Source organism: Sminthopsis crassicaudata, chromosome 3 (assembly GCF_048593235.1).
Source record: "Sminthopsis crassicaudata isolate SCR6 chromosome 3, ASM4859323v1, whole genome shotgun sequence".
Lineage (NCBI taxonomy): Eukaryota > Metazoa > Chordata > Mammalia > Dasyuromorphia > Dasyuridae > Sminthopsis > Sminthopsis crassicaudata.
The window spans coordinates 469,886,164-469,912,918 of NC_133619.1; the positions used below are offsets into that span (position 1 = coordinate 469,886,164).

The following is a 26,755-nucleotide window of genomic DNA, read 5'->3' on the forward strand; positions in this document are numbered from 1 at the left end:
AAATTGAGGAAATAAGCATAGCAAAAAGGAATCAAAATTATCACTTGCTATAGATAACCTGAAGACCTATTTAAAGAACACAAACTTTAAAAGGGCAAGGTCTCCTACTGCCTCCAAAGCCATCTTCAATTGTTCTGATCTATATCCTGGCCACTGGACCCAGATGGCTCCAGAGGAGAAAGGGAGGCAGGTGACCTTGCCCAGCTCTCTCTCACTTAAATCCAGTTCACTTTGCATATCATGGCATCACTTCCCTGATATCCTGGTTCTCTTTGAGAATAAAGGACAAACAACAACAAATATTCTCATGTCTCCCCATTCTCAAAAACCAGAATAATCAAACAAAAAAATCCCTCACTTGCTTATATATCTCTTTTCTTTTCTGGCTAAATTTGAAAAGGCCATCAACAATCAATTCTCCTACTTCGTTTCCTTTTATATATATTTTTAACCCTCAGAAGTCTGACTTCAAAATTCAAATGAAACAACTCTCACAAAAATTAACAATGTGTTCTTCGTTGTCAGTTAATTTAGTTGCTAATGGTCTTTTCTAAATCCTCACAGTTCTTGACCTTTCTACAACCTTCCATGCTGTTCATCATTATATCCTCTTAGGGTCTCTGTTTTTGTGATAGCCATAAGATTGTAAAAGAAGACAAAAAGGGAAAAATGTCATGCTGGAGGGCCTAGGGAAAAACAGAAACACTGATGCACTATTATAAAGCTATGAACTAAATTAGCCATTTAGGAGAAGAATTTGGAATTATGTCCTCAATGTTATTAAACTGTTTGTACCCTTTCACCTAGTGATGCCATTACTAGGTTTATACCACAAAGAAATCAAAGGATGAGGAAAAAGACTCATATGTGCAAACATTTTTAGAGAAATACTTTTTTTTTGATGAGTAAGTATTAGAAACTAAGGAGGAGTCCACTAGCATATGAAAAGGATGGAATATAATTGTGTATTAATAATGAAAAAGATGGTTTTAGAAAAACCTGGAATGACCTGTATGAATTGACACAAAAAAAGTTAGGTAAGCAAAATAAGGGAAAGAAATGTATGCAGTAACAACAATTCTATAAAGAAAAACAACTCTTAAAAGATTTAGGTATTCTGATAATCATAATGGAATCAAGTGCATTCTAGTTTCAACTCATGATGAAAGAGGCTATATCTCTCAAGATAAAGAAATAATTGATTTAGAGAGTAGACTGAAACATGTACACACATGTGCATGCATACACACATGCATGGACATAGTTAATATGAGAATTTATTTTGCTTGACTATACATGTTTGTAACAGGTTTTGTTTCTTTCATATTCTCAATGGATGGGAGAGAATTTGGAACTGAAAACAAAAAAAGTTTAGTTTCAAAAGGTCTTTAAAAAAAAATTCATTAACTCTCCTTCCTTTCTCTCCACTAAAAAACCTCCTTCTTCCCAACTTCCCTATTACTATAGATGGTAGCACCATATTTTCATTCATTTAAGTTCAAAACCTATATGTTCATCCTTGATTTAATATGACTTATCCTATATATACATTCTATTGCCTAATCTTGTCATTTACATTTTAACAATCTCTAATATACATCCCTTTCTCCCTATTCACAAAGCTATTACCATAGCTCAAGCCTTTCTTGCCTAGAGTAATTGCAATTGCCTAGACTATAGAGATTGTTTTCCTATCTTAAAACTCTCCCACATTTAATCCATTCTTTCTCAGTTGCCAAAGTCATTTTTCTAAAACAAAGGTTTGATTATGCCATCACTCTCTTCAATGAATTAAAGTGGTTTCTATTATCTCCAGGATCATTTTTCCTATTTAGGAATTACATAAGAGGGTTGTGAGGGATTGGGGGTTGAATTGTTCTTCAAACATGGCCCTTCATCTTTGGTCTTAGTGCCTTTGCACTGTCAATCTCCCATGTCTGAAATGTTTTGTCCACTCAACTCCACCTATTAGTTTTCCTAGCTTTCTTCAAAAATCAATCCAAATCACACTATCTTCAGGAGTAGTTTCTTAGATCCCTCATCTATGAATTATTTACATCCTTAATATTTCCTTCCATGTATTCTTAATAAATCTTGTGTATAACTATTTTCATGGTGTCTCCCTCCACAAAGTATATGTCCCTTGGGATATTCTTTGTCTTTCTTTGTTTGCCCAGAATTTAGCTTATTTCCTGGTATATAATAATGCTTGCTGACTAATTGAAGCATTCTTGTTTTCAATTTTTTTGAGAAATGTTGCCTATACACTTTGATATTTTATCTGTTGGGGAATAACTTTGGGTCTTATGTATTCCTGTTATCTCTTTCTTTATATAAAATGTAGAACTTGTAAATTTGATAAGTACCCCTTCATCAGAGAACTAACAGGAATGTAAAGCAAAATAATGGCAAGGACTAAGAGCTTTGTAATTTTCCACTAAGAGTCTTCACATTATTAATAAATCTGTAAGTACCATTTTTAAACTAACTGTGAAGCTACTTATTAGTACAGTTTTGCTTTTAGAGGGTGCAGGACTTGCTGGTAAGCAAAATCACAAATACCCAGAAAGAAATATTCTACCACAGATATCCAAAATATCTGATTGTGGGGCAGAGCCAAGATGGTGAAGAGTAGACAGGACTTTACCTGAGCTCTTCTGGCTTCTCTCAGAGTCAACACTGGATCAAGCCTCTGAATAGGTTTTGGAGTGAGAACCCATAAATATTTGGAATGTAACAAATTTCCAGTAGAAGATATCTTGAGGGAACTTCAGGAAAGGTCTATCTCAATTGGACAAAGAGGGACATGGCCCAGTGTAGGTGTAGTGCAGGGAGGTCTGGTATAGGGAATAAAGTAGGAGCCTCTTAGTCAAAATACAGCACTGTCGGCTACTCTGTCTTGGTTCAGAAGGCCAGTGGATTAGCAGACTATCTAATTAAGGATGTCTCACTGAAGGCAAATAGTGAGGCCCTGAGCATTACAAGTAGGATTTGTATAGGCTCACCCAGGGAAGGGAGGAAGCCTGCAGCACCACCAGCCTCAGGACAGTATAAAGGTTCTGTCACCTTGTAGAGGAAGCTGGAGAGGACAACCTCCCTTGCCCTATGAGCAGACCTCAACCTTTAAAAATTAGCCAAAAAATCAAAAAAGAGCTCTAACCAAAGATAGCTATTATGGAGACAAGAAAAGAACAGAACTCAAACCCTGAAGACACTAAAGGAAAAAAAAAACCTTCAGATGAAGCCTCAAAGTGGGATATGAACTGGTTTCCAACTCAAAAATTTGGAAGAATTAAAAAAGGATCTTAAAAGAGAGAAGAAAAATTGGTAAAGAAACGAGAACTTTGCAGGAGAGTTTAGAAAACAAAATGGAAATTGGTGAAGAAAACTACTGCTTAAAAATAGATTTGGTGAAATGAAAAAAAAATATACTGAAGAAAACAACTTCTTAAAAACAGATTTGGTAAAATAGAAAAAAAGAAAACAACTCCTTGAAAAATGGAATTGGTGAAATGGAAAAAAAATCCAATGAATCCTTTAAAAGTATAATTGGCCAAATGCATTGGACAGATGGAAGTGAATGGGATGGAAGTCATTAAGACATCAAGAATTAACCCCCCCCAAAAAACAACCACAACAAAAATAGAAGAAAATGTAAAATACCTCATTAGGGAAAAAAAAAACCTGAACTGGAAAATAGATACAGGAAAGGCAATCTAAGAATTATTAGACTAACTGAAAACCATGATGAACAAAAGAGCCTGGACAACATCTTTCAAGAGATCATCGAAGAAAATTGCTCTGATAGCCTAGGCCCAGACAGTAAAATAGCCTTTGAAAAACATTCTACCTATCATTCATTCCTGAAGCTCCAAAATGAAAACTTTAAGGAATACTGTAGCTAAATTTCAGAATTATCAGATCAAAATAACTGTCAACTGTTAGCATCTACTTGAGGTATGCATATCTGTATATAGAAGAAACTCCCATCAGATACCTATTGGGGCCTAAGATTTCAGTTGAAGACATACACAAAGCAAAATTCCCCAAACTTCTTCAGTGTTAGACATAATGGTTCTGATGGATTTCAGCAGATCTGGCTAAGAAAGACTGCTATGCAGCCTTATCACACCACATAATGGAAAGAAGTTATCATATTCTGGTAGCCAGTTGTTATAAATAAGGGCTGAGGGAGGAAGTAGGAGAGAGGTCCTATCTCACCATTGGAGAAAAAATGAGATAATCAAAGAAAAGTAGGAAATGTGAAATGCTTAAGAACCATCTCTTCCAGTTTAACCAATTTTTCAAAGCATAGGTACACTTTATTAGGAGCCTAGACAAAGGGTAAGAAACTTTATTTAATAAATGTTTGCTAACTTAAAATATGGAGGGACAGTGCACTCTACAATATAAAGACATTACCTTTTAATACAATTCTTATATATGAACATATCTGTCTTAATGCCAGAAAAATCTATTTCCCAGGGAATTTCATATTTGTTTGGTGAATAGACTATCTTCTCTAAAGTCTTCTCTTTAGATGCTTTGGGAAGTGATTCTCTGAGGCTTATACTTTTATCTAATCTTACCCAATGTGAATAAAATCAGAGAGTTGGTCAGCAAGTGAAGACTATTTTTCTGCCCTATCAATTAAAAAAGAGATTGTCTTCTAGGTGTCTGGGGAACATAATAAGTCCTTTAGTAAATATTTTATCTCTCTTAGGCATAAAGATTTCAATCTACATCACTAGAAAGTGTTCACACATATGAAAATATGAATCCTCTAAGCAAAGATCTAAGTCAAATTACACATTAGAGTGTGAAGGTTCCAAGTCTCTAAGAGTGGAGAATAAACACCAAAATGCTCTCTATGAGTTCAAATCATCCTGCCCATACCAATGATGTCTGAAGGTATTAGAAGAACAATCAGATGTGACTGGGTGAGATTGCTGTCAACAATGTTTGAAAAATTATGGAAAATAGTATAGATAGCACAGGACTAGAGAAAGACAAATTTTCTTTTTATAATTTAATCTTATTTTTGCTGATAAATTTTTATTCATATTTATTCCTGTCTAGCCACTTTCCTATTTCCTTATCCAGGGAACTATCCCTAGTAACAAATATTAGAAAGAGGCAAAAAAAAAAAAAAAAAAACCACCCCTAAGTAAATCAACTAACATTTTAACTATGTCTGAAAGTACATAAACCAGTTTATACCCCAAATTCTCAATTCTAATGAAATGATAGAAGGATGTTTTCCCAGTTCTCAGCATCCAAACTTTCTCCCCACTATTTATAATCTTTTAGTCATTTTGTTTATTGTTTTCCTGGTTTTGCTTACTGAACTTTGCATAAATTCACATAATTCAGTGTTTTTCTAAGTTCATCAAAGAGCTTTTTATCACATAAAAACATTTCATTATATTAAAAGATTATGATGTGTTTAATCATTCAAATGAGATATTTGTAAAGGACATTATGACTGGAACATAGCAAATACTTATAGATTCTTGTCCCTTATTCTTTCCTTTTCCATTTTCCAATCTATGACATCTATAATAATCAGCTACATACATGCAATGGATCTGTTCATTAATAATTTCCCTCATATAAAACAACAAATTTCTGTTTAGTGGTTCATACCAACGTTAAAGAAAACTTAATTCATTTTTACTTAATTACCTTCTAGTGAAATCCTTCTAATTTAACCCCCAAATTTAGAATAAACTGGAAGAATATGCTGGCTCTGGTTTGAGATCTTTCTTCCTTCTCATTTACAATGTAAACGTTGTTACATTCAGAGCTCAGAGATTTATTTGGCAGTATCAAGAGTAGCTTGTTGAAGAGTATTCACACTTCAGTGCCTTCATTTGCATTATTACATTTAAAAGCCTCAAGGCATTATCACTTCCTTTTTTTTTTTAAGTGCCATAATAATTTCTGAGAATGGCTATACTTATCATCATCTGTCAATCAAACTCCTATATTAATAAAATATATTTTTCCACTCATTGGATGGATATATGTGATGTCTCATACATATGTCAATATTAGTAGAATTTTCCCTTGTGAGGAAACTATTTTATTTAACTGAGTGTATGACTGAAAGTAAATGAGGAAAAATTCCAATTTACACTTTAATAAGCAGTGACAATATGATGCTGGAAATGTCAAACTCATGTAATGAGTGTACACAACTGAAATATCTGTGTAAAACCTAAATTTGGTCTGTTTTACTACATTAGTATGTTTATGAAAACTTTGATAAGGGAGAAAAAAGGGCATATTGCTTCATAGTTTTATACTGAATGATTATCTACGACAGCTGATTTCATTAGCTTTCTATTCTGTCAAACTAATAAATACAAACCTCTAACACTTATAAATGTAATTGATAAAAATTTAAACCTATGATCTCTAATTAAATTAGACTCAATATATCTTACTGATAAAGTAGGTTGATTGTTCCCTCCTTTTATAATAAAATGTTCAACTAAATGGGGCAAGAAAAATCAAGATACAGAAAACATAAAGATATTTTGAGAAATAGCAATCTCCAACTTTAGTATTTCAACTCAATGATAATATTTCTGATTCTTAAAAATTAGAATACCATATTATCAGAAAATTATTCAATATTTTGTAAAATTAAAGAGGACTAAAATAACATCACCAACTCAATAATGTCATAAACAATATTACTCATGTATTATTTGTACATATTTTATATAATCTGAATTTTCCATAAAAGTCATAACTTCACAAATAATATTTTTTCAGTCTTATCATATATGGTAAACTTCAATTTGTCACTATATTGATTATAAGACTGATCACTGGGCACATGGCCAAATACACAAATGGAATTCAAACACTAATCTGAAGACAAATAAATTTGGGATTTTTAAAATAATCACTTCTAGCACCTGATGCTGAGAGTAGAAAACCCTATTTTTATCTTTCAAGATAAATAGCAAATAAGCAAGCATCGGCTGAGGCACAGAGATATAAAAGCAAAGCTATGTCTGATTTTCAACAATATAGTCATGCTAATTTCTTTTTTGAGCCCCAATAGAGGAGGATGGCACCAAGACAATATGTACTCTTAAACTGTATTTATACAAACAACATTCATTCATTTATTCAACACATTTTTATCATTAGCTTATTATATTAGATGCTATAGGAAATCAACTAACCACTGCCTATAAGACTTCTGATGAGAAATAATCAGGTAGCCTATGAACCAGGATTAGGTTGAGTAAATAAAAGAGAACAGGCAAATATGTATTATAATAATAAAAGCTGGCATTTGTATAACACTTTAAGATCTGCAAAGTGCTTTATAAATAACTGCCTAATGTTATACTCACAACAATCCTGGAAGTTATTTTTATTTTTTATCAGCTATTTCACATGAGGAAACTGGGGCCAACAAAGGTTACCGCACTTTGATCTCCTCCTCCTCTTCCTCACTTAAGTATTCCTTAACTGTCCTAGAGGCAGCTAGATGTCTTAGTAGATAGATCTCTGGGCTTAGAGTAAGGAAGATCTAAGTTTAAATCTACCCTCAGACACTAGTCGTGTAATTCTGGGCAAGCCATTTAACTTCTGTGTGCCTTAATGCACTGGAGAAGAAAAGGCAAATTATTCTAGCGTCTTTATTAAGAAAACCCTATGGATAGTATGGTCTATATCAGTGGTCCTCAAACTTTTTAAATAGGGGGTCAGTTCACTTCCCTCAGACTGTGGGAGAGCCTGACTATAGTAAAAACAAAAACTCACACTGTCTCCGCCCCTCAGCCCACTTGCCATAACCAGGCTGGCCACATCAAACGTCCACAGCAGGCTACATCTGGCCCACGGGCCATAGTTTGAGAACCTCTGGTCTATGGGGTCATTAAAAGTTGGAGACCATGTACCAGTGAACAAGAAGCAACATAATAAAATAGATAAGACTTAGATTAAGATCTTAGTGTGAATCTGCTTTAAGAATTTAATACTGTCAGACTCAGTGGTTTCTTCTGAAAAAATTAGGGGAATAATAGCATTAGCTTTCCACGAATGTTCTAAAGATCAAATGAGATAATATTTGTAAAGTTCTTTAAGACAAACCTTAAAGCTCTATATAAATGTCAGTCACTTTTTAATGTGATATCTTCTTTCCTCTCTTCCTATAACTATTACTGTGTTTATTGGTACTTATTTATATACCTGGTTGGTTCTGTTTTTCCATGTATTTTCCACATATTTCCATGGCTATATATAAGCTCTTTGAAAGATAGGATAATTCAATTTCTTTGTCTCTCTCAAGTATACAATATGCATTTGATGATTGACTTCTATTATTCTTACCTCTCCAGCCATAGTTTTGCTTAAGCCTGAAATATGATGAATCTTTGTTTACTAATCAACAAAACTAATTCCTCAACTGGTGTCCATGATTCTATTACCTTTTGCTGCTCTAGAGCCTCACTTCTTCAGTCTTTTCTCTCATTCATACTTAATACATCTTTCCATATGCATATAAACATGCTCAGTTTACCCCACATCTAAAAAAAAGTCTTGATAATTTTTTGTTTTGAAAGACTGTCCCATTTTCTCTTTTCATTTATTACCCACTCACTTCTAAACACCTAGTAATCTGGCTTGTCTACTCACTGCTCTCTAATGAAATTACTTTTTAAAGGTTGCCCAAATGCCCCATGACCAAATCCAATTGATTTTTGCTTTACATTATTTCATAAATTTTTTAAAGATTTATTTATAGTACTTATAATTATTTTACTTGATTACATTATAATATTTCTTTATACTATTATATCATTGTTGGTTATTTAGGTAAAATTCAGGGGTTTTTGGCATTTTAAAATATTGTTGCTATGAAAATCTTTGCATAGATATTCCGTTTTGCTTTTGTTAACACTTTCAGGGTTTATTGCCCTAAATAGAATTACTGGGCCAAATATGTGTTTATTTTTCTAATTTTAACTGTGTATTGCTAAACTGCATCCCAAAAGACTATACAACTTTCCAATTCTCACACAAAGTAGACACTTTATAAATGCATACAGATTATTTTTCACATCCCTACCAGAATTAAACAGCATTTCTTTTACTGATTTTTGCCAATTTGATAAGTGTGAAGTAACATCTCAACACTATTTGAATTTGCATCTCTTTGACCACTGAGAGCAGACATTTTTCAGATGATTAATGAAAATTTATAGTTAGTTGAGAAAATTGTCTTTTCATATCATATGCCAGTTACTTATGTATTTCAAATACCATGTTTTATTTGCAACATTATTTCCTAATCTCTTTTTTAAATAATATTTTTGTTTGTATAAAATAGATTTATTTTAATGTACCTCAGTAATCTGACTTATTTTTAAAATTTTCTTCTATTTGCAGAATAAGTTATCTTCTCTACATAACTCAGATAAATACATCATTCTATTTCTTTTTATGGCTCTTTTTATGTTTTAATCTATTATTCATTTGGAATGCACTAAGATATTTATTATGAGATTTAAGTATAATTTTTTTTCCTACTCAACTGATAATTAATTATCCTAAGTTTATTTGTGAAACAATGATTCTTTTCATCAAGTTTTATCTTAGGTAGATTTAGCAAAAAAAGAACCAAAAAAATGCCTAACAAAAGAAGTAGAAGGAGAAATCTAAAATGACTGATATTATTAGAAACTATGAAATAACTGAAATCCAACTTTGATCTACAGTTAATGTGTAACAGAAATAGATAATAAATCTTTTAAAATTATAATAGGAACTATCAAAGTGGAATATGAGGTAAATACAAATATTATTTACTCAAAAAGAGCAATCAATTCTAAAATGCCTATTTATTTGGTGGCTAGGTGGCAATCTGAGTTTAAGTCCAAGTTCAATAATTTATCTGTGTGACCTCAGGAAAGTTACCTAACTTCTATCAACTTCAGGAGGTAATATACAGGGGGTAACATACAACTATATAGGGGATAATAATAGTACCTACTTCCCAGGATTGTTGTGAGGATCAAATGAGAATTTTTTAAAGTGCTTAACACAGTACCTGTAATATGACTGCTCCCTCCCTATTCTGATTTCCTAAATAGAATTACCAAATACTTCCTAACCTTTAGCCACTTAACGTCATTATTTTGAACAATATTTAGCATATTGTTCTGTCATATAGTGATGACCTCCAGAACTACTGAGGTTAATCCGTCTGTCCCAATACTACATGGCTCCATGCTATTACTTTACATTAATGTAATTTGTGTCTTATTCTCCTTCTTGCTATCAACTCTTATTGTGTCTATCTGTAGAAGATCCTGTCCTCCTTTATTTCCTCCTCTCTATCTGTTGTGCCTAAAAGTGTCTGGTTGGTAAGCTAAATGGTAATACTTATCAGAATTATGTGTAAAATAGGCATAAGTACATTTTAAATGAAAGTCAGAGACTCACTGGTTTTAATGCATTGATTCTGTGACTTTTATTTGGTGTCTGGAAATTTGAATTTTTGACTACATTCCATTGATAAGAAATTTCTAGAAAAGTAACCTCATAAACATATGTAGTATTGTTGAAAGTTTTCCTTTGTACTTAGAAATGTTCATCATGTATGCCACCTAATTTTGTTATTTGTTTTTATAAAACTAAAAAATCTTTAAAAATATTTTTGCTAAATTTTCTCTAAGTCCTTAACAAACTATGCAAACTTCTCACTGACATTCACATCAACATTTTCTTTTATATCTAGTCTGTCTTATGTGTCTTCTGTCCATATATGTGCATATATAGAGAGAATGTTTTATATTTATTCTATCTTATATGTATAATATCTTTTATAATATGACAAATCATTTTATTTGCCTGTATTCTTTCCCCCTCACCCCCCCCCCCCCGGCTGGGGTTAAGTCACTTGCCCAGGGTCACACAGCTAGGAAGTGTTAAGTGTCTGAGACCAGATTTGAACTCAGGTCCTCCTGAATTCAAGGCTGGTGCTCTATTCACTGTGCCACCTAGCTGCCCCTATTTGCCTAAATTCTTAATACATTGCCCACCTTATCATATTTCTGAAGACTGTTTCTCATACTTTGCATTAAGACCAGGTTTCTTATCCTGTTTTACAATCTAGGCTATCAAGAATAAAACCTTTTATTACCCTTTTTATAGAATAACCTTTCCATGTTGCATGTGTTAAGATATTAAATGTTTGTTATCTTTATTACTTGGCATAACCTGTTTCCTATGCTTAAAATGTCTTAAGCCAGATATTTATTGCAAAGGGTAAAGGAAACAAAATAGCATGTACACATTTTTCTCGAGTCTCAATAAAACCAATTATAAAAATGCCTTTACTAACTCTATATATGAATTCATATGTAATCTCATCAGACTGTTTTCTTGGAGCATTCATATGTAATCTCATTGAACTTTTCTAACAATCCTAAGTTAAAATTCCCATTTTAATGATGAGAAAGTTGAGAGACAGTGACACCAAGTGACTTGCCTAAGGTCATAGAGTTGTATAAGATAGAGCCAAGATCTTTGGGATGCTAATTTACTGCTTTTTTTCGTTATATTACTACACTATGCTAACTGGATGCTATTATAATCATGTCTTTAATCATCATGAAACATATATGCTCTTTCAAGGAAATTATATTTGTATATTGTAGAATAAACTAGCTTTCTGTTAAAAGATACCTTTGAAAGATCTCTGAAGTTTCCTGGAAGTGTCAGGTCTAATTCTTCTGACTCATAATTTGTTAATACCCATGGAAATACTGGATATTGGTTCAGATCGTTGTATGTTCGTCCTAGTAAAGAAAAAATAGGATATGAAATTGTTATATATGAATAATTATTAAATGTTATATGTATATGTGTATATATCAGAGAATAAACTGTAGTACTGAAACTTTACTTTTTGCCAAATTATAACTTTTATTTAATTAAAAAGTACTCATCTATCCCATTATGTTTAATTAAAATATAATTTAGGTATCAATGAATAGATGTTTTCTGTGAAATATGAGAAAAATATTCAAGACTATAAAAATTTGACAAGATAAAAAAGTTAATTGACATCACAACATTATCACTCTATGCCTACACAAAATAATCTTTTATGTTACAGCATTTTAAAAAAATATAAGATACAACTTGCCTACACAACAAAGAAGGATACAAATCTTCAAACTTTCAACATTAGTATCTTTGATCCTCTGCATCAGGATTTAGGTATTATGAAAAGGAATATACTTCAGAGTTTCAGTAGAATGCTCAACTCTCTCTTTGCTCCCTCTCTTCCTTCAATTCATCAACAATAAGGACAAATATCATGTTTAAATTAGCTTTTTAAAAAATTTTGTTAAGCATTTTATCTTGCTAGCTAAGATATAAAGATAATTGAAAATAGTGCTCACCTTATGGAACTTAAAAATTAGTAGGGGAATAGGACATATACAAATATACTATAACTCTTTAATAGCTATAATGCAGTAAAAACCATGGTAAACATTATAAGAGGCATAAATAAAGTTCCACATAAGGACCAAAAGGAAGAACTTTGGACTCTTCCAAGTATAGTTAATGTGTATAAAAGCACTGAATATGGATTTATTTTTATGAGTTTGGTCAGAGCACAGCAGACATGTTGGGAAAGTGGATAAGACTGGAAAGGTGGAGTTGTGGTAGGTCTTGAACACTTAACTTAAAAGCATAAATTTTATAATTAAGATATATCATATGTGTGCTTTGCTAACCTATGTGTATTTTTATCCCTATTCTAGGATGGATAAGAGTATAAGTATGCCTAAGAGTTCAGATTTTTTGACAACATGTTTATTTTCAACATAATATGGTCAGTGTATTAATGAAAGACATTAAATAAAAATGAACCATACTGTACACTAAAAAAATTAATAAAGAATTGGGCCTGGAGTCAGAAAGACTGATTTCAAATTAGATACTCAAATCAGACACTGGACAAATCACTTAATCTCTATTAGCTTTAATCCACTGGAGAAGAAAATGGCAAATCATTTCTATATCTTTGCCAAGAAAACGCCATACCATCAAGAGGTCACATAAAGTTGGGAATCACCAAAAGTAAGACACAACTGAACAACTGGACAATCACAATCGTGAGGATCAAATGAAATAATTTATGTGAAAACAGTGAAGACTGTACAGTGCTACAAACGGAATATATTATTAGTACTACTTACAGAATTCACAAAATAAGTATTGTGTTGCATAGGCTGGTTTAAATGAATGTGATACAAATGTATAAATTCAAAAACCAATTTCAATTATATAACTTTTAATTATTTTATTTTAGTTAAGTGTTTTAATCTGCAATTTGCAAACCCATATGATTTAAATGAAGAACACTAAAAATAAAAATCAAGTTAAGGGCATAAATTTTTAATCAGAATTACTTCCTACCATATTTAATCTATAGGGAAAAGAAAATAATGAATACCAATATCAAAGGACCATCTCTTTAAAATGTTCAGTTGTTCCAAATATAATTTAAAAGTATAAACATATGGCTATTATTCTGATGATTTGAAAGTGAAATATGCAATAATATAAAATAATCTCAGTTAAAAATGGAAATTATTAAAGAAAAGCATCATGCTGATTTTTAAACCAAGATAAAAAGCCACATTTTGATATTTTCTATTCATCTGAAATAAATGTGAATATATATTTACATATATAAACTCTTCTTTTAGTTTATAAAAGCCTTTGCAAGTTAGCCCCAATCTTTCTTTTTTAGCCTTACTGGATATTATTTCCCCCCTCACACTGTATGATCTAGCTAAAATGGTCTCTCTATTCCTTTTACATGCCATTCCATCTCCCATTATTTACTCCTACTATACTTCTTCCTCAAAGAAACCCTCTCTTTATTCAAGATGTAGCTTAATATTCAAGTTTTACACGATCCCTTATTGTGACCTTTCTTGTAATACTCTTGAAATAACTGTAAAAATATTTATATTTTTAAAAAAGTATGGTAATAATTAAATATATTCACTTATAAACTATTTGGCAAGATATTAATTCAACTAAACATAATAATGCAAGTAAAATGTTAAGGGATTTTCATTAGTAGAAATCATAAATATAAAATTTTCACACAAAAGGATGGAAAAAGTATGTGAATTTCAAATAATATCTTTAAGAATATAATTATGTATGGTTGTCACTTCCAGGGATACTATAAAATTTGGGGGCCCATAATTTTTAACAATGAATAAGGTCCACTATTTTAATTTTCTCAAATATAATTTCCATTATTTTAAAAAATGATTGATTGCTATTCATTAAACTATGTAAGGTAATTTGTTTTTAAAAACAAAGCTTTTTTGTTTTTAACTTATGTATAGTTTTATTTTTTAAGTGAGCTAATTTAATAGATTAGCTTGTGTAGTTAGTAGATTCCACGTTTTCTTAAGCAGCAGTAAGAGCAGATTTTTCAACAACCAAGCATATAAAGTTTAATGTTAAAGGCTGAATATTAAATATCACAAGCCTATGACACTAATCTACTTGAACAATAAAAGTGAGGCACAGTAAATGAGATCTCAGAAATACTGGGTATGTTTCTTCATTATAAAAAAAGGTAAAAAAAACCTTTTTAATTAAACCATCCAATTTAATGTTTTTATATGGCACTTTAGTTTTGAAGGCAAAGTGATCTAGAGACAGCTGACAAAGAAATTATAACTGCAATTCCTTGGTGAAAATGTTAATGACAGCAAAATATTGTTTAATTAGATGATTGCAGCATCTGGATTAACACTCTTTAAGAGCGATGTTCCTATGCTTGTCTGCTTCTTCACACTTTACAGACATTTTGTCATCTCTAGGTCATTAGGAAAGAATTTTTAATGATTTTTCTAGAAGCAAGCAGTTCAAGTTACATCTAATTAGATGACAATAATAAGCCCAACACATGCAGTAGCTAAATATATACATAATTAACCAGTGAGGGCTTGTACATCACAGGGTAAAAAAGTGGAAAATGCTAAACAGGAGAAAAGGTTGGGGTAGGAGAAAGTTATGCTGAATTCATTAACTAATCATATAAAAAATTCACAAACCTTTACAAAAAGTTTAGTTAGAGGGGCTCATTTTTAACATGCTATGTTGGAAATAATTTTATTTTAAAAGGCAAGACAGTGAATTTTAAATATTTTTAATGTGACTCAAGTTAACAAGGGAAAAAAGATATTATATTTTAGGAATATATTAAAACAAAATAATGGAAACCAGAAATTATAAAGTAAAACTAGGTTTTAGTCAACTGCTAGGCATCATGAGATTCAAGTAAATAAGAATTTTCATTATGGCCAAATTATAATTCAAGTGGCTTATTTTCTTTTCTCATTAATCATATTTAGGTATTTGAAATCCAACCTTTGGGGATCTTCATGTATTATAGTGTGAAGAAATCTATTGTACACTTAATTCATTAAAGTACATGATGTTTAGTTGCATAGTTAAAGACCATTTCTGGCAGAAAGAAAAGCAAAACTAATCACATAATGTATGTTCAAAGTCAGAAGCATTAGCTAACATTGAGTTCAAAATGAGTAGCACATTTTGTATGTTGTTTTTTAAAAATCTGCAATAGTAAAACACTCAATCCATAAGTCTTGGGAAGTCTGTAAAGGGATTAAATTGAGCTCACACAATACTAGCAAACAAGAAGTCTCTGAAAGGTTCAAAATCATACAGAATGCTAAGAACCAAAATTTAAGCCAATGATGTAATTTCCTTAGCCTAGGCTACAATTTCAAAACACTAAAAATTCTAAAGGAAACTGGAAAAGAAACTTGAGGTGAAGCCACATTTTTAAGATCAACCAATGCCTAGTATATGCAAAGGATTTTGCTCATAGAATTACAGAATTAGCCTGCTATTAAAGTGAATAAATATTTATTAATGTCTAACACACATTGTATAGAATAAAGAGGAAGTATAATATATATTTCTTTGTTCTTAAGAAGATTACATAATAACTGGAACAATAATCTAAACTAAGAAGGTCCTTCCAGATTCTGTCTTTGTCTTAGGATCTTTTTTCAGCTGTATACTCTCTATTGATGGGGACAGAGCAGGGCAATCCCAGTTCAGGTTTCTATCCTTGCCCCTGAGTATTTTAGTTGATCACCTGGAACTTTCTCCTGTCTTACCACTATACCTCTTGCATCCCTCTACCTATTGTGCTTGCTGTGAGGGAAGGCCTTTCAAGGCCCAACATCATAATTTGTCATGAATTTAGGGGACAGTGTTGAAACAGTTTAATCATCTGCTTCCCTAAGAAGACTTCTAAGGTCTGGTATTGTGCAGTGGATAGAGTGCTGGACCTAAGGTAAAGAAGACTGATCATCTGAGTTAAAATCTAGCCTAAGACAATAGCTATGTGATGCTAGACTAGACAAGTCATTTAATGCCATTTGCTGATAACCTGGAGAAGAAAATGGCAAAACTATTTCAGTATCAAGAAAACCCCAAATTAGGTCACAAAGAACCAGAAATTACTTTCAATGAGTGAACAACAACAAAATTCCTCAGTGATTAATATAATCCCAACCTCTTATGTTGTCCCGGTCATGCAATTCTACTCTCCTGCCCTCCCACATACAAAGCCACATCCCTCCCATACCTCACAACCCTACCTGCCTCTCCCCACATCAATACCCCTCTACAGCTCTGCCTGCTGTTTCCATTCTGCTCTCTGGAACACAAACTGAATAAAATTTTTGCTTTTATCTTAACATTTTCATTGCTCATCCCTTCCAACTTCTGGTATTCACTAGGACCTAGGTTCCCTGGCCACACTGTCCAGAAGTAGTTATTCTTTCATTCTTATCAACTGATCATAATGAAGGAGCCAGAATACTCCTTGCTGCCCACTGTCTCTCCAGGCTCTTCCTTTACAACCATAAATCTGCAAACTCTCAGCCTCTGAGATTCATTTAATCCAAATTTATCATCCAATCAAGATTCTGATAACTGTTATCTACCAACCTCTAGGACAGGCTTAGTGAACTCAGTGTTAGGCTCAGAGTCTTCCTTTCCACTGTAATGTTTATTATTCATACTAGGGGACTTCAACATATACTAGCCACTTCAAATAGCCTAACCTCAAAGTTATGCAATTTATATTCCTAACATATACTCTTCCACTGATTTTCTGCTGCAACATAAGAAGTAATCATACCTTTGATCTCACTATTACTCCTAAAAGTTCTGTTTCCATGTCCATGAACTTTAAAACTTGTTTACTTAATCATAATCTTTTGTCAATCCATCATTCCATCAGTTCCATGGCGTCAAACTCTAGCTTTCATCCTCACTGTGATCTCCATTTCTTTCATATCTCAGTACTTTCCCAAGCTATAACTACTACATGACATCTTTTTTTTTGAGGGAGGAGGTGGTGGTAGCAGTGGCAAAGATATCAGAGAGATCTGCCATTTCCTTCTCCAGGTCATTTTATAGATGAGGAAATTGAGGCAAACATGGTTAAGGGACTTGCCCAGAGTCACACAACTAGTAAGTACCTGAGGCTAGATTTGAATTTAGGTTTCCCTGACTAGGGTTAGCACTCTCCTGAGCCCCCAAATTCCTCTCTGGATGACCAAGGACCAACTCCACCCTACATTATTGTTTATTCTTGAATCCCTTGGTGTCCTATCTTTTGTCATTCTAGTCCAGATAGGTCTACTCTGGCAAGAAGGATTAGAGGGACAAAGATGAAAAAGAAGGAAGTACAGGTCAGCTCTCTTCTAGCACTAAACAACCTGATTAATATATAACTCATCCTCCCCCACTCCCTTTTCTTGACAAGGAGGAGGAAACTTAAAATTAGTTTAGTGTGAAGAGTAAAGAAAAATGCTTCAATTTTGACTTAAAAAATAAATGTAAATGAAAAGCTCCAATCCCCTTATCCCAAAGGCTTTAATTTACTCCTGAATTAAGAGGAAAACCCTAGCCTTCTTCTGCCTCCTCCCCAACACCCTGTCCCTCCCAGGGGCAAAGAAAACAACCTCAACTTGGTTTCTAAAGTACAAGAGAGTTATAATAACTCTTGAGGCCTGAGCACCAAGAATGAGTAAACAATAATATAAATAAATAAAGTTAAAAAAAAAAAAAAGACTTTTAGGATACCAAGAATTTCTAAGTTACAAACCCTGAGGTTTATATAACTCAAAAATACGTACAATCAAAGCTTCAAAGGAAAAAAAAAAAACCTATCACAAGGTCAATTAAACTACTAAGAAGACATGATGTAAGAGTATAGAGTTTAAAAGTGAAATTATAAAATATGAAAGAGGAATCTGAAAAAAGTTAATAGCTTAACAATAAGGTACAAGACTTTACCCTGATAAGAGACTTCTTAAAAAATCTGAATGGGTAGATTAGAAGTTAATAATACTTCAGGAGACAAGAAATATTAAACTAACAAAGACAAGAGATTGAAAAAATAGACAAAAATGTAAAGTATTTCATACATAAAAACAACTGAGAAGAGATCAAGGAAAGATGATAACTTAATTATCACAGAATTATCTAAAATCTATGAATAAAAAAGATTATATAGTATTTCAATAATTTATTAAACTGTTGAAATATATTAGAACAACAGAGCAATGAGAAAATAGGAATATAGCAATCACTTAATATAAAATATTTAGGAGCCTAAATCTCAGGACAGTCAGGTACTGTATGAGCACAATTATAAAACACTTTTCACAAAAATAAAGTCAGATTTAAACAACTGAAAACATATCAAGTGCTCATGGATAGACCAAGCTAATATAATAAAAATGACAACTCTGGCTAAATTAATTTACTTATTCAGTGCCATACCAAACTGCCAAGAAATTACTTTATAAAACTAGAAAAAAATACTACCAAAATTCATCTGAAAAAACAAAAGGTCAAGAATTTCAAGGGAATTAATGAAAAACAAAACAAAACAAAACAAAACAAAACAAAAAACGCAAACTTAGGTGGCCTAGCTATATCAGTCTTAAAACTGTATTATGAAGCAATGGTCATCAAAACCATTTGGTATTGGCTAAGAAATAAAAAAGTTGATCAGTGGAATAGGTTATGTTCACAGGACAAAATAGTCAATGACTATTGTAATTTAGTGTTATTTAAACCCAAAGAGTCTAGTTTCTGGGATAAGAATTCATTATTTGACAAAAATTTCTGGGAAAACTAGAAAACAGTATGGCAGAACCAAGGCAATGACCAATACCTAACACCTTAAACCAAAACAAGATCAAAATGGGTTCATGATTTAAATATAAAGGGTGATAATATTAGCAAATTAGAAGAACAAGGGATAGTTTAACTCTCAAATCTGTGGAGAAGGAAGACATTGATGGCCAAAGGAGAACTAGAGAACATTATGAAATGCATAATGGATAATTTTGATTATATTAAATTAACAATGCAGTCAAAATTAGAAGAGAAACATAAAATTGGGGAAAATGTTGACATTCAAGGGTTCTGATAAATGCCTCATTTCTAAAATACATAGAGAATCAACTCAAATGTATAAGAATACAATGGTCAAAGAATATGAATAAACAATTTTCAGATGAACAAATTAAAGCCATTTCTAGACATTTGAAAAAAATACTTTAAACATTATTGATTAGAGAAATTCAAATTAAGACAACTCTAATGTATGACTTCATGCCTCTCAGATTGGCTAAGATGACAGGAAAAGATAATGATAAATGATGGTGGAGACACAGGAAATGGGACATTAATACATTGTTGGTGGAGTTGTGAATTGACCCAACCATTCTGTAGAGCAATTTGGAACTATGCCCAAAGGGCTATCAAACTATACAAACTATCAAACTATTTCTTTTTTTTTTTCCCCAACTGAGGCTGGAGTTAAGTGACTTGCCCAGGGTCACACAGCTAGGAAGTGTCTAGTGTTTGAGACCACATTTGAACTCGGGCCCTCCTGAATTCAAGGCTGGTGTTCTATCCACTGCGCCACCTAGCTGCCCCTTATCAAACTATTTCTACTGGGCCTATATCCCAAAAAGATCTTAAAGGAGGGAAAGGGACCCACATGTGCAAAATGTTTGTGGCAGCCCTTTTTGTAGTGGCAAGGAACTGGAAACTGAGTGGATGCCCATCAATTGGGAATGGATGAGTAAGTTGTGGTATATGAATTTTTTGTTCTATAAGAAACCAGCAGAAGGATGATTTTAGGGAGGTCTGGAGAGAGACTTACATGAATGGATGTTAAGTGAAGTGATCAGAACCAGGAGATCATTATACATGGCAACACTAAGATTATACGACACTCAATTCTAATGGATGTGGCTCTTTTCAACAATGAGATGATTGAGGCCAGTTCCAATGATCTTGTATTGAAGAGAGCCATCTGCACCCAGAGAGAGGACTGTGGGAATTGAGTGTGGACCAAACATAGCCTTTTCACTCTTTTGGCTGTTGTTTGAGTAAGTCATTTTCTTTCCTTTTTGAGCTGATTTTTCTTATACAGTAAGATAATTATGTATAAATATGTTTGCATATGTTGGACTCAACATATATTTTAATATGTATAACATAGTGGATTGCTTGCCATCTAGGGGAGGAGGTAGGGGGAAGGAGGGAAAATATGGAACACAAAGCTATGCAAGGGTCAATGTTGAAAAAGTATCTGCCCATGTTTTGAAAATAAAAAGTTTTAATTTAAAAAAAGGAAAAAGAAAAGAAAAACAACAACAACAAAAAGAAATGGGATGGGAGAAAATCATAGTATAAAAATGTGATTAATTTTATTATGCTACAAGCAATAATGAATATGATGAATTCAGAAAATATGTAAGAAGACTTGTATGAACTATTATAATGATTTAACAAATTGTGAGTACTTCCAATGAGTACAATAATAAAGTAAAAACAATAACAACAACAAAAGATTAGCAGGGTTCCCAGGGTGGAGCAAATATGGAAGAGTAAAGTCAGGAAGCTGCTTGAGCTCTCCCAGTTTCTCCCAAGAACCACATGAAATCAAGCCTCTGAACAGAGTCTGATTCAATGAAATCCCTCTCCAGTTCAAGATAGACTGAAAAACCTTAAAGAAAAGTCAGTTTAAGTGGAATGACAGGGATGTTCAACCCAGGTCATGTAGGCTCTGGGAAAGCCAGTGAGAGGATCTTAACCATAGCAAATCAGCAACTAAGACCCTCAGTCCTGGTTCATTATAGGAGCAGATCAGTACAGCAGCTTCCAGTCTCAGCTCAGAAGGAAAACTCTGGTAAATCAGGCTGTTTCCTGAACTGCGTAGGCAAAGTTACCCTCTATAAACACAAGTGGTCTCTGTTCTCAAAGACAAGATCAGAACTGCATAGGAAACTTGGGACAGTACCCCCATTAGCCCGAGTGCACAGTTCCACCCTTAAAGTAAAAAAGAGAAAATACCAAAAGAAAAAGAAAGAAAATGGGCAACAAACAAAAAAGAATCTTGATCATAAAAAGCTACTATGGTGACAAGGCAGACCAAAACACAAACTTAGACAAGAACAGAATTCCACAGAAGAAATTTCAGAGTGAGATAAACTGGTCACAAGCCCAAAGAGGCTGCTTGGAAATGTTTATAAAGGACATCAAAAGGCAAATAAGAGAGGTAGAAGAAAAAAATGGGAAAGAAAATGAGGGGTATGCATGAGAGAGTCAACAATTTGGAAAAGGAAGAAAAAATTAAGAAAACAATTTCTTAAAAAGTAAATACATCAAATAGAAAAAGAGATACAAAAAAATAACTGAAGAAAATCACACATTAAAAACTAGAACAGGGCAAATGGAAGCTAATGACTTTGTGGGACAGCAAGAATCAATCAAACTAAAAAGAATGAAAAAATGGAAAAAAATATGAAATTCCTCATTGGCAAAACAGCTGATCTGGAAAACAGATCCAGAAGAGACAATTTAAAAATTATTAGCCTATCTGAAGGCCATGACCAAAAAAAAAAAAAAAAAAAAAAAAAAGAGCCTAGATATCATTTTACAAGAGATCATTAAGGAAAAGAGATCATTAAGGAAAATTACCCCAATATTCTAGAAACAGAGGGGAAATACTCATTAAAAGAATCCATTGATCACCTTTGCAAAAAGATACCAGAAGGAGAACCTCAAGGAACATTGTTGCAAAACTCCAAAACTATAATCTCAAAGAAAAAATGCTGCAAGCTGCCAGACAAAAGCAATTCAAATATCAAGGAGTAACAGTTAGTATTACCCAGGATCTGACAGCTTCCATAATAAAGTATTGAAAGGCCTGGAACACCATATTCTGGAATGCAAAGGACCTGGAGTTAAAACCAAGAATTGACTATCTAGCCAGATTCAATATATTTCATGGGAAGACATGGAAGTTCAATGAAGTAAGAGATTTTCAATAATTTCTATTGAAAAAAATAACAAAAACAGAACTAAAGAGTAAATTCAATCTACAAAGGCAGGACTCAAGAAAAGTACAGAAACATAAACAAGGGAAAATTTATCTTATTTAAAGGTTAAATTGTTTATATTATATGTCATTGGGGCAGACAGAGTGGGGCATCATATGTATTGAGGGTGTGGTTGTGAATGGATTCTGAGGTGATGATATCAAAGAAAAAGACTTTAAAGGATGGAAAAAGAGGAAAGGAGAGGTATAATGGCTCAATTAGTTCACATGAAAAGGCTCAAAAGACCTGTTACAATCGAGGGAAATGAGGAGGATGAACATTGTCTGAAGCTTGATCTCATCAATTTTGGCTTTAAGAGGGAATAATCTAATCATTCAGATGGGTTTAGAAATTTATCTAACCCTATAAAGAAGTAGGAAGAGAAATAGAAAAGAAAAGGGAGGGACAGGATAGAAGGGAGAGTAGAAACTAGGGGAAAAGGTAAGAAAAAGGGGAAAGGCAAGATAGAAAATAAGGTAGTGGATAGGGTAGGTAAAAAAAAAAAATACAAGTAAGGACAGAGTGGAAAGAGAACAAAAGTATGTACAGGGGAGAAAATAGTATAGAGGGAAATACAAAGCTGGTAATTATAACTGAATGGGATGAATTCTCCCATAAAATGGAAACAAATAGCTGAGTGGATTAAAAAACAGAATCCTATAATATGTTGTTTATAAGAAACACACTTGACCGAGAGAGACACAGAGTAAATAAAAGTAAAAGGCTGGAACATAATTTATTATGCTTCAGCTGAAGTAAAAAAAGAAGGGGTAGAAATTCTGATTTCTGATAAAGCAAAACTAAAAATTGATCTTATTAAAAGGGATAAGAAGGGAAACTACATCTTAATAAAGGGAACTATAAATAATGAAGTAGTAACAATACTCAATGTGTATATAACAAGTGATAGAGCAGGCAAATTCCTAGAGAAGATTTTAAGCCAGTTACAGGAAAAAACAGTAATAAAACTATTTTTGGGGGGAGGAACCTCAATGTTCCCCTCTCAAAATCAGAAAAACTAGCCACAAAATAAATAAGAAAGAAAGTTAATAGGATCTTAGAAAATCTAGATATAATAGATCTCTGGAGAAAACTGAATAGGAACAGAAACAAATACATCTTTTTCTTGGCAGTACATGGCACCTACACAAAAACTGACCATGTATTAGAACACAAAAACCACACAATCAAATGCAAAAAGACAGAAATAGTAACTGCATCCTTTTCAGACCACAATGCAATAAAAATAAAGAACCAAGAAAAAATAAAACTAAAAACCAATTGGAAATTAAATAACCTAATTTTAAAGGAGTGGTTCAAACAACAAATCACTGAAACAATTCATAATTTCATCCAAGAAAATAACAATAATGAGACAACATACCATGCAACCAAAGCAGCTCTTAGAGGAAATTTTATATCTCTAAATAGCTACATAAATAAAATAGAGAAAGAGGAGATCAATGAATTAGGCATGCAACTTAAAAATTTAGAAAAAGAACAAATTTAACCCCTCCCATTTAACACCAAATTAGAAATTTTGAAACTCAAAGGAGAGATCAATAAAATAAAAATTAATTGAACTAATAAACAAAACTAAGAGTTGGTTTTATGAAAAAACTAACAAAATAGATAAATATTTGGTCAATTTGATCAGAAAAAAAATAAGGAAAAAACCAAATCATCAGCATTAAAAATGAAAGGGGAGAAATTACCACCAATGAAAAAAAATTAACAAAATAATTAAGGGCTATTGTATCCAACTGTATGCCAGCAAGTTTGACAATCTAACCAAAAAGGATGAATATTTACAAAAATATAAACTGCCCAGGTTAACAGAAGAGGAAATAAAATACTTAAATAGTCCCATTTTAGAAAAAGAAAATGAAAAAGTCATCAATGAACTCCCTAAGAAAAAATCTTCAGGGCCAGATGGATGCACAAGTGAATTCTACCAAAAATTTAAAATATGTAAATTATTTGGAAAAATAGGTAAAGAAGAAATACTGCCAAATTCCTTCTATGATACAAATATGGCACAAATATCTAAACCAGGAAGGACCAAAACAGAGAAAGAAAATTACAGACCAATCTCCTTAATGAATATTGATGCAAAAATTTTAAATAAAATATTAGCAAAGAGATTACAGTATTTATCAGCAGGATAATACACTATGACTAAATGGTATTTATATCAAGAATGTGGCACTGGTTCAATATCAGGAAAACTATTATTATAATCAATCATATCAATAACAAAATTAACAGAAATCATATGATAATCTAAATAGATGCAGAAAAAGCTTCTGACAAAATATGGTACCCATTTTTATACCATTCCTAAAACATAGCAATAAAGGGAGCTTTCCTTAAAATGATAAGTATCCATTTAAAACCTACAGCAATAGAGAGAAACTGAATGTATTCCTAATAAGATCGGGGTAAAACAAGGATCACCACTATTATTCAACATTACACTAGAAATGTTGGCTTTAGCAATAAGAAAAGAAAAAGAAATTAAAGGAATTAGAATAGGCCACGAGGAAATAAAAACTATTCTCTTTGCAGATGATATGATGATATCCGGAGAGAATCCTAGAAAATCATTAAAATCTACTGAAAACAACTCACAGCTTAGCAAAGTTGCAGGATAAAATAAACCACACAAATCATCAGCATTTCTATATAATACAAACAAAGCCCATCAGCAAAAAATAGAAAGAAAAATTCCATTTAAAATTTCTGTGGACAAAATAAAATACCCGCCAAGACAAATCCAAGAACTATAAAGAATTGGAAGAAATTGTGATATTCTAATGATTAGTTCCATTAATTTCATTTGGGTCCTCAATGTAGCAAGGCAAACATTCTTTATTGATTCCCCATCCTTCCCACTATGGTGGCTGTCTCTACCTTTTTGATCCCCCAAGATTCTCATGATACTCCTTTCCTTTGTTCTAAATTGAGAACTTCAATTTGGATCTTATTAAATATTGAGACTATTATCCTAGAACTCCCTCTTTTGCTCTCTTACTTGTAAAAATTAGTGGAAAAAATATCCACTTATTTTCTCATTTCTATAATAAAAATAAACTTTTACCAAAGCAAAAGGTGTTATACTGACATTCTTATCAATATTCCATCACTTTCATATACTCTAACTTGTTCAGATTCCCTGCCCCCCCCTGCCTTGCTACAAAAATGTCTATCTGCACATCCTGATTATATGAGGCATGCTTCTCCCTATTTCACCTCCCTCCCTAAGCAGTGTATTCCTGTTTCCTTCCATTCTTAAAATCATCAACACATAACTTAATCACTCCTAGACCTTGTCTAACTAGACTCTATGACTCTTGATGATGTTACAATTTAGAGGAAATACGTGTATCATCTCTCCATTTTGAATGTTAGCAGTTTCTCCTTGTTTAATCCTCCATCATTAAATTTTTTTTTAACTTCTTTGTTTACCTTCTAATTGTGGCTATATGAATTTTGTTTGTACCATTGTTTTCAACTTAACATAATCAAAATTTCCCATTTCACTTTCTGTGATCTCTATCTCTTGTTTGGTCAAAAACTCTTTCATTATCCATTGATCTGACAAGTAATTTTTTTTCATTCTTCCCTCATTTGTTTATAATATCACTTTCTAAATTATGTACCCATTTTGGCTTTATTTTGATAAATGCTATTGAGATGTGGGTCTATGCCAATAGGGATTCCTGCTAGAATGAATTACAGCTTTGTAGTATAGTTTGAGTTATGGTACTATTAAAGTCTCCTTCATCCTCTCTTTTTAAAAAATTTCACTGAGATTCTTGACCTCTTTTTTACCTCCATAGGAAGTTTGTTATTTTCTTCTAGTCCTAACCAGTAATGCTTTGGTAGTTTGGCATAGCACTGAATAAATAATTTAGGTTTGCATGGACAATTTTTTTGTGATGGGGCCTACCCATGGGCAATTGATATTTCTCTAATTATTTAGGTATGTCATTACATCTGTTTTTAAAAATTGTTTTATTTACATGATTTTAAAATGTATGTTAGTAGGTAGACTTCCAAGTATTTTATACATTTTTAGTTATTTTAAAAGGAATTTCTCTTTCTCCCATTTCCTCCTCAGTTTTATTGTTATTATACAGAAATGTTGATTTTTATCAATTTATTACATACCCTCTATTTTCCCTGAAATTATTGTTTCAAATAATTTTGGTTCATCACATATA

General features: G+C 32.4%; 1 protein-coding gene across 1 annotated transcript in view; it reads right to left on the reverse strand.

The window, feature by feature from the left end:
- NBEA (neurobeachin) overlaps positions 1–26,755 on the reverse strand; it is a 699,286-nt gene that overhangs the window by 104,838 nt on the left and 567,693 nt on the right. Inside the window, 1 exon segment of the mRNA XM_074303499.1 lies at positions 11,719–11,831. Coding sequence (XP_074159600.1) covers positions 11,719–11,831 — 113 coding nt within the window.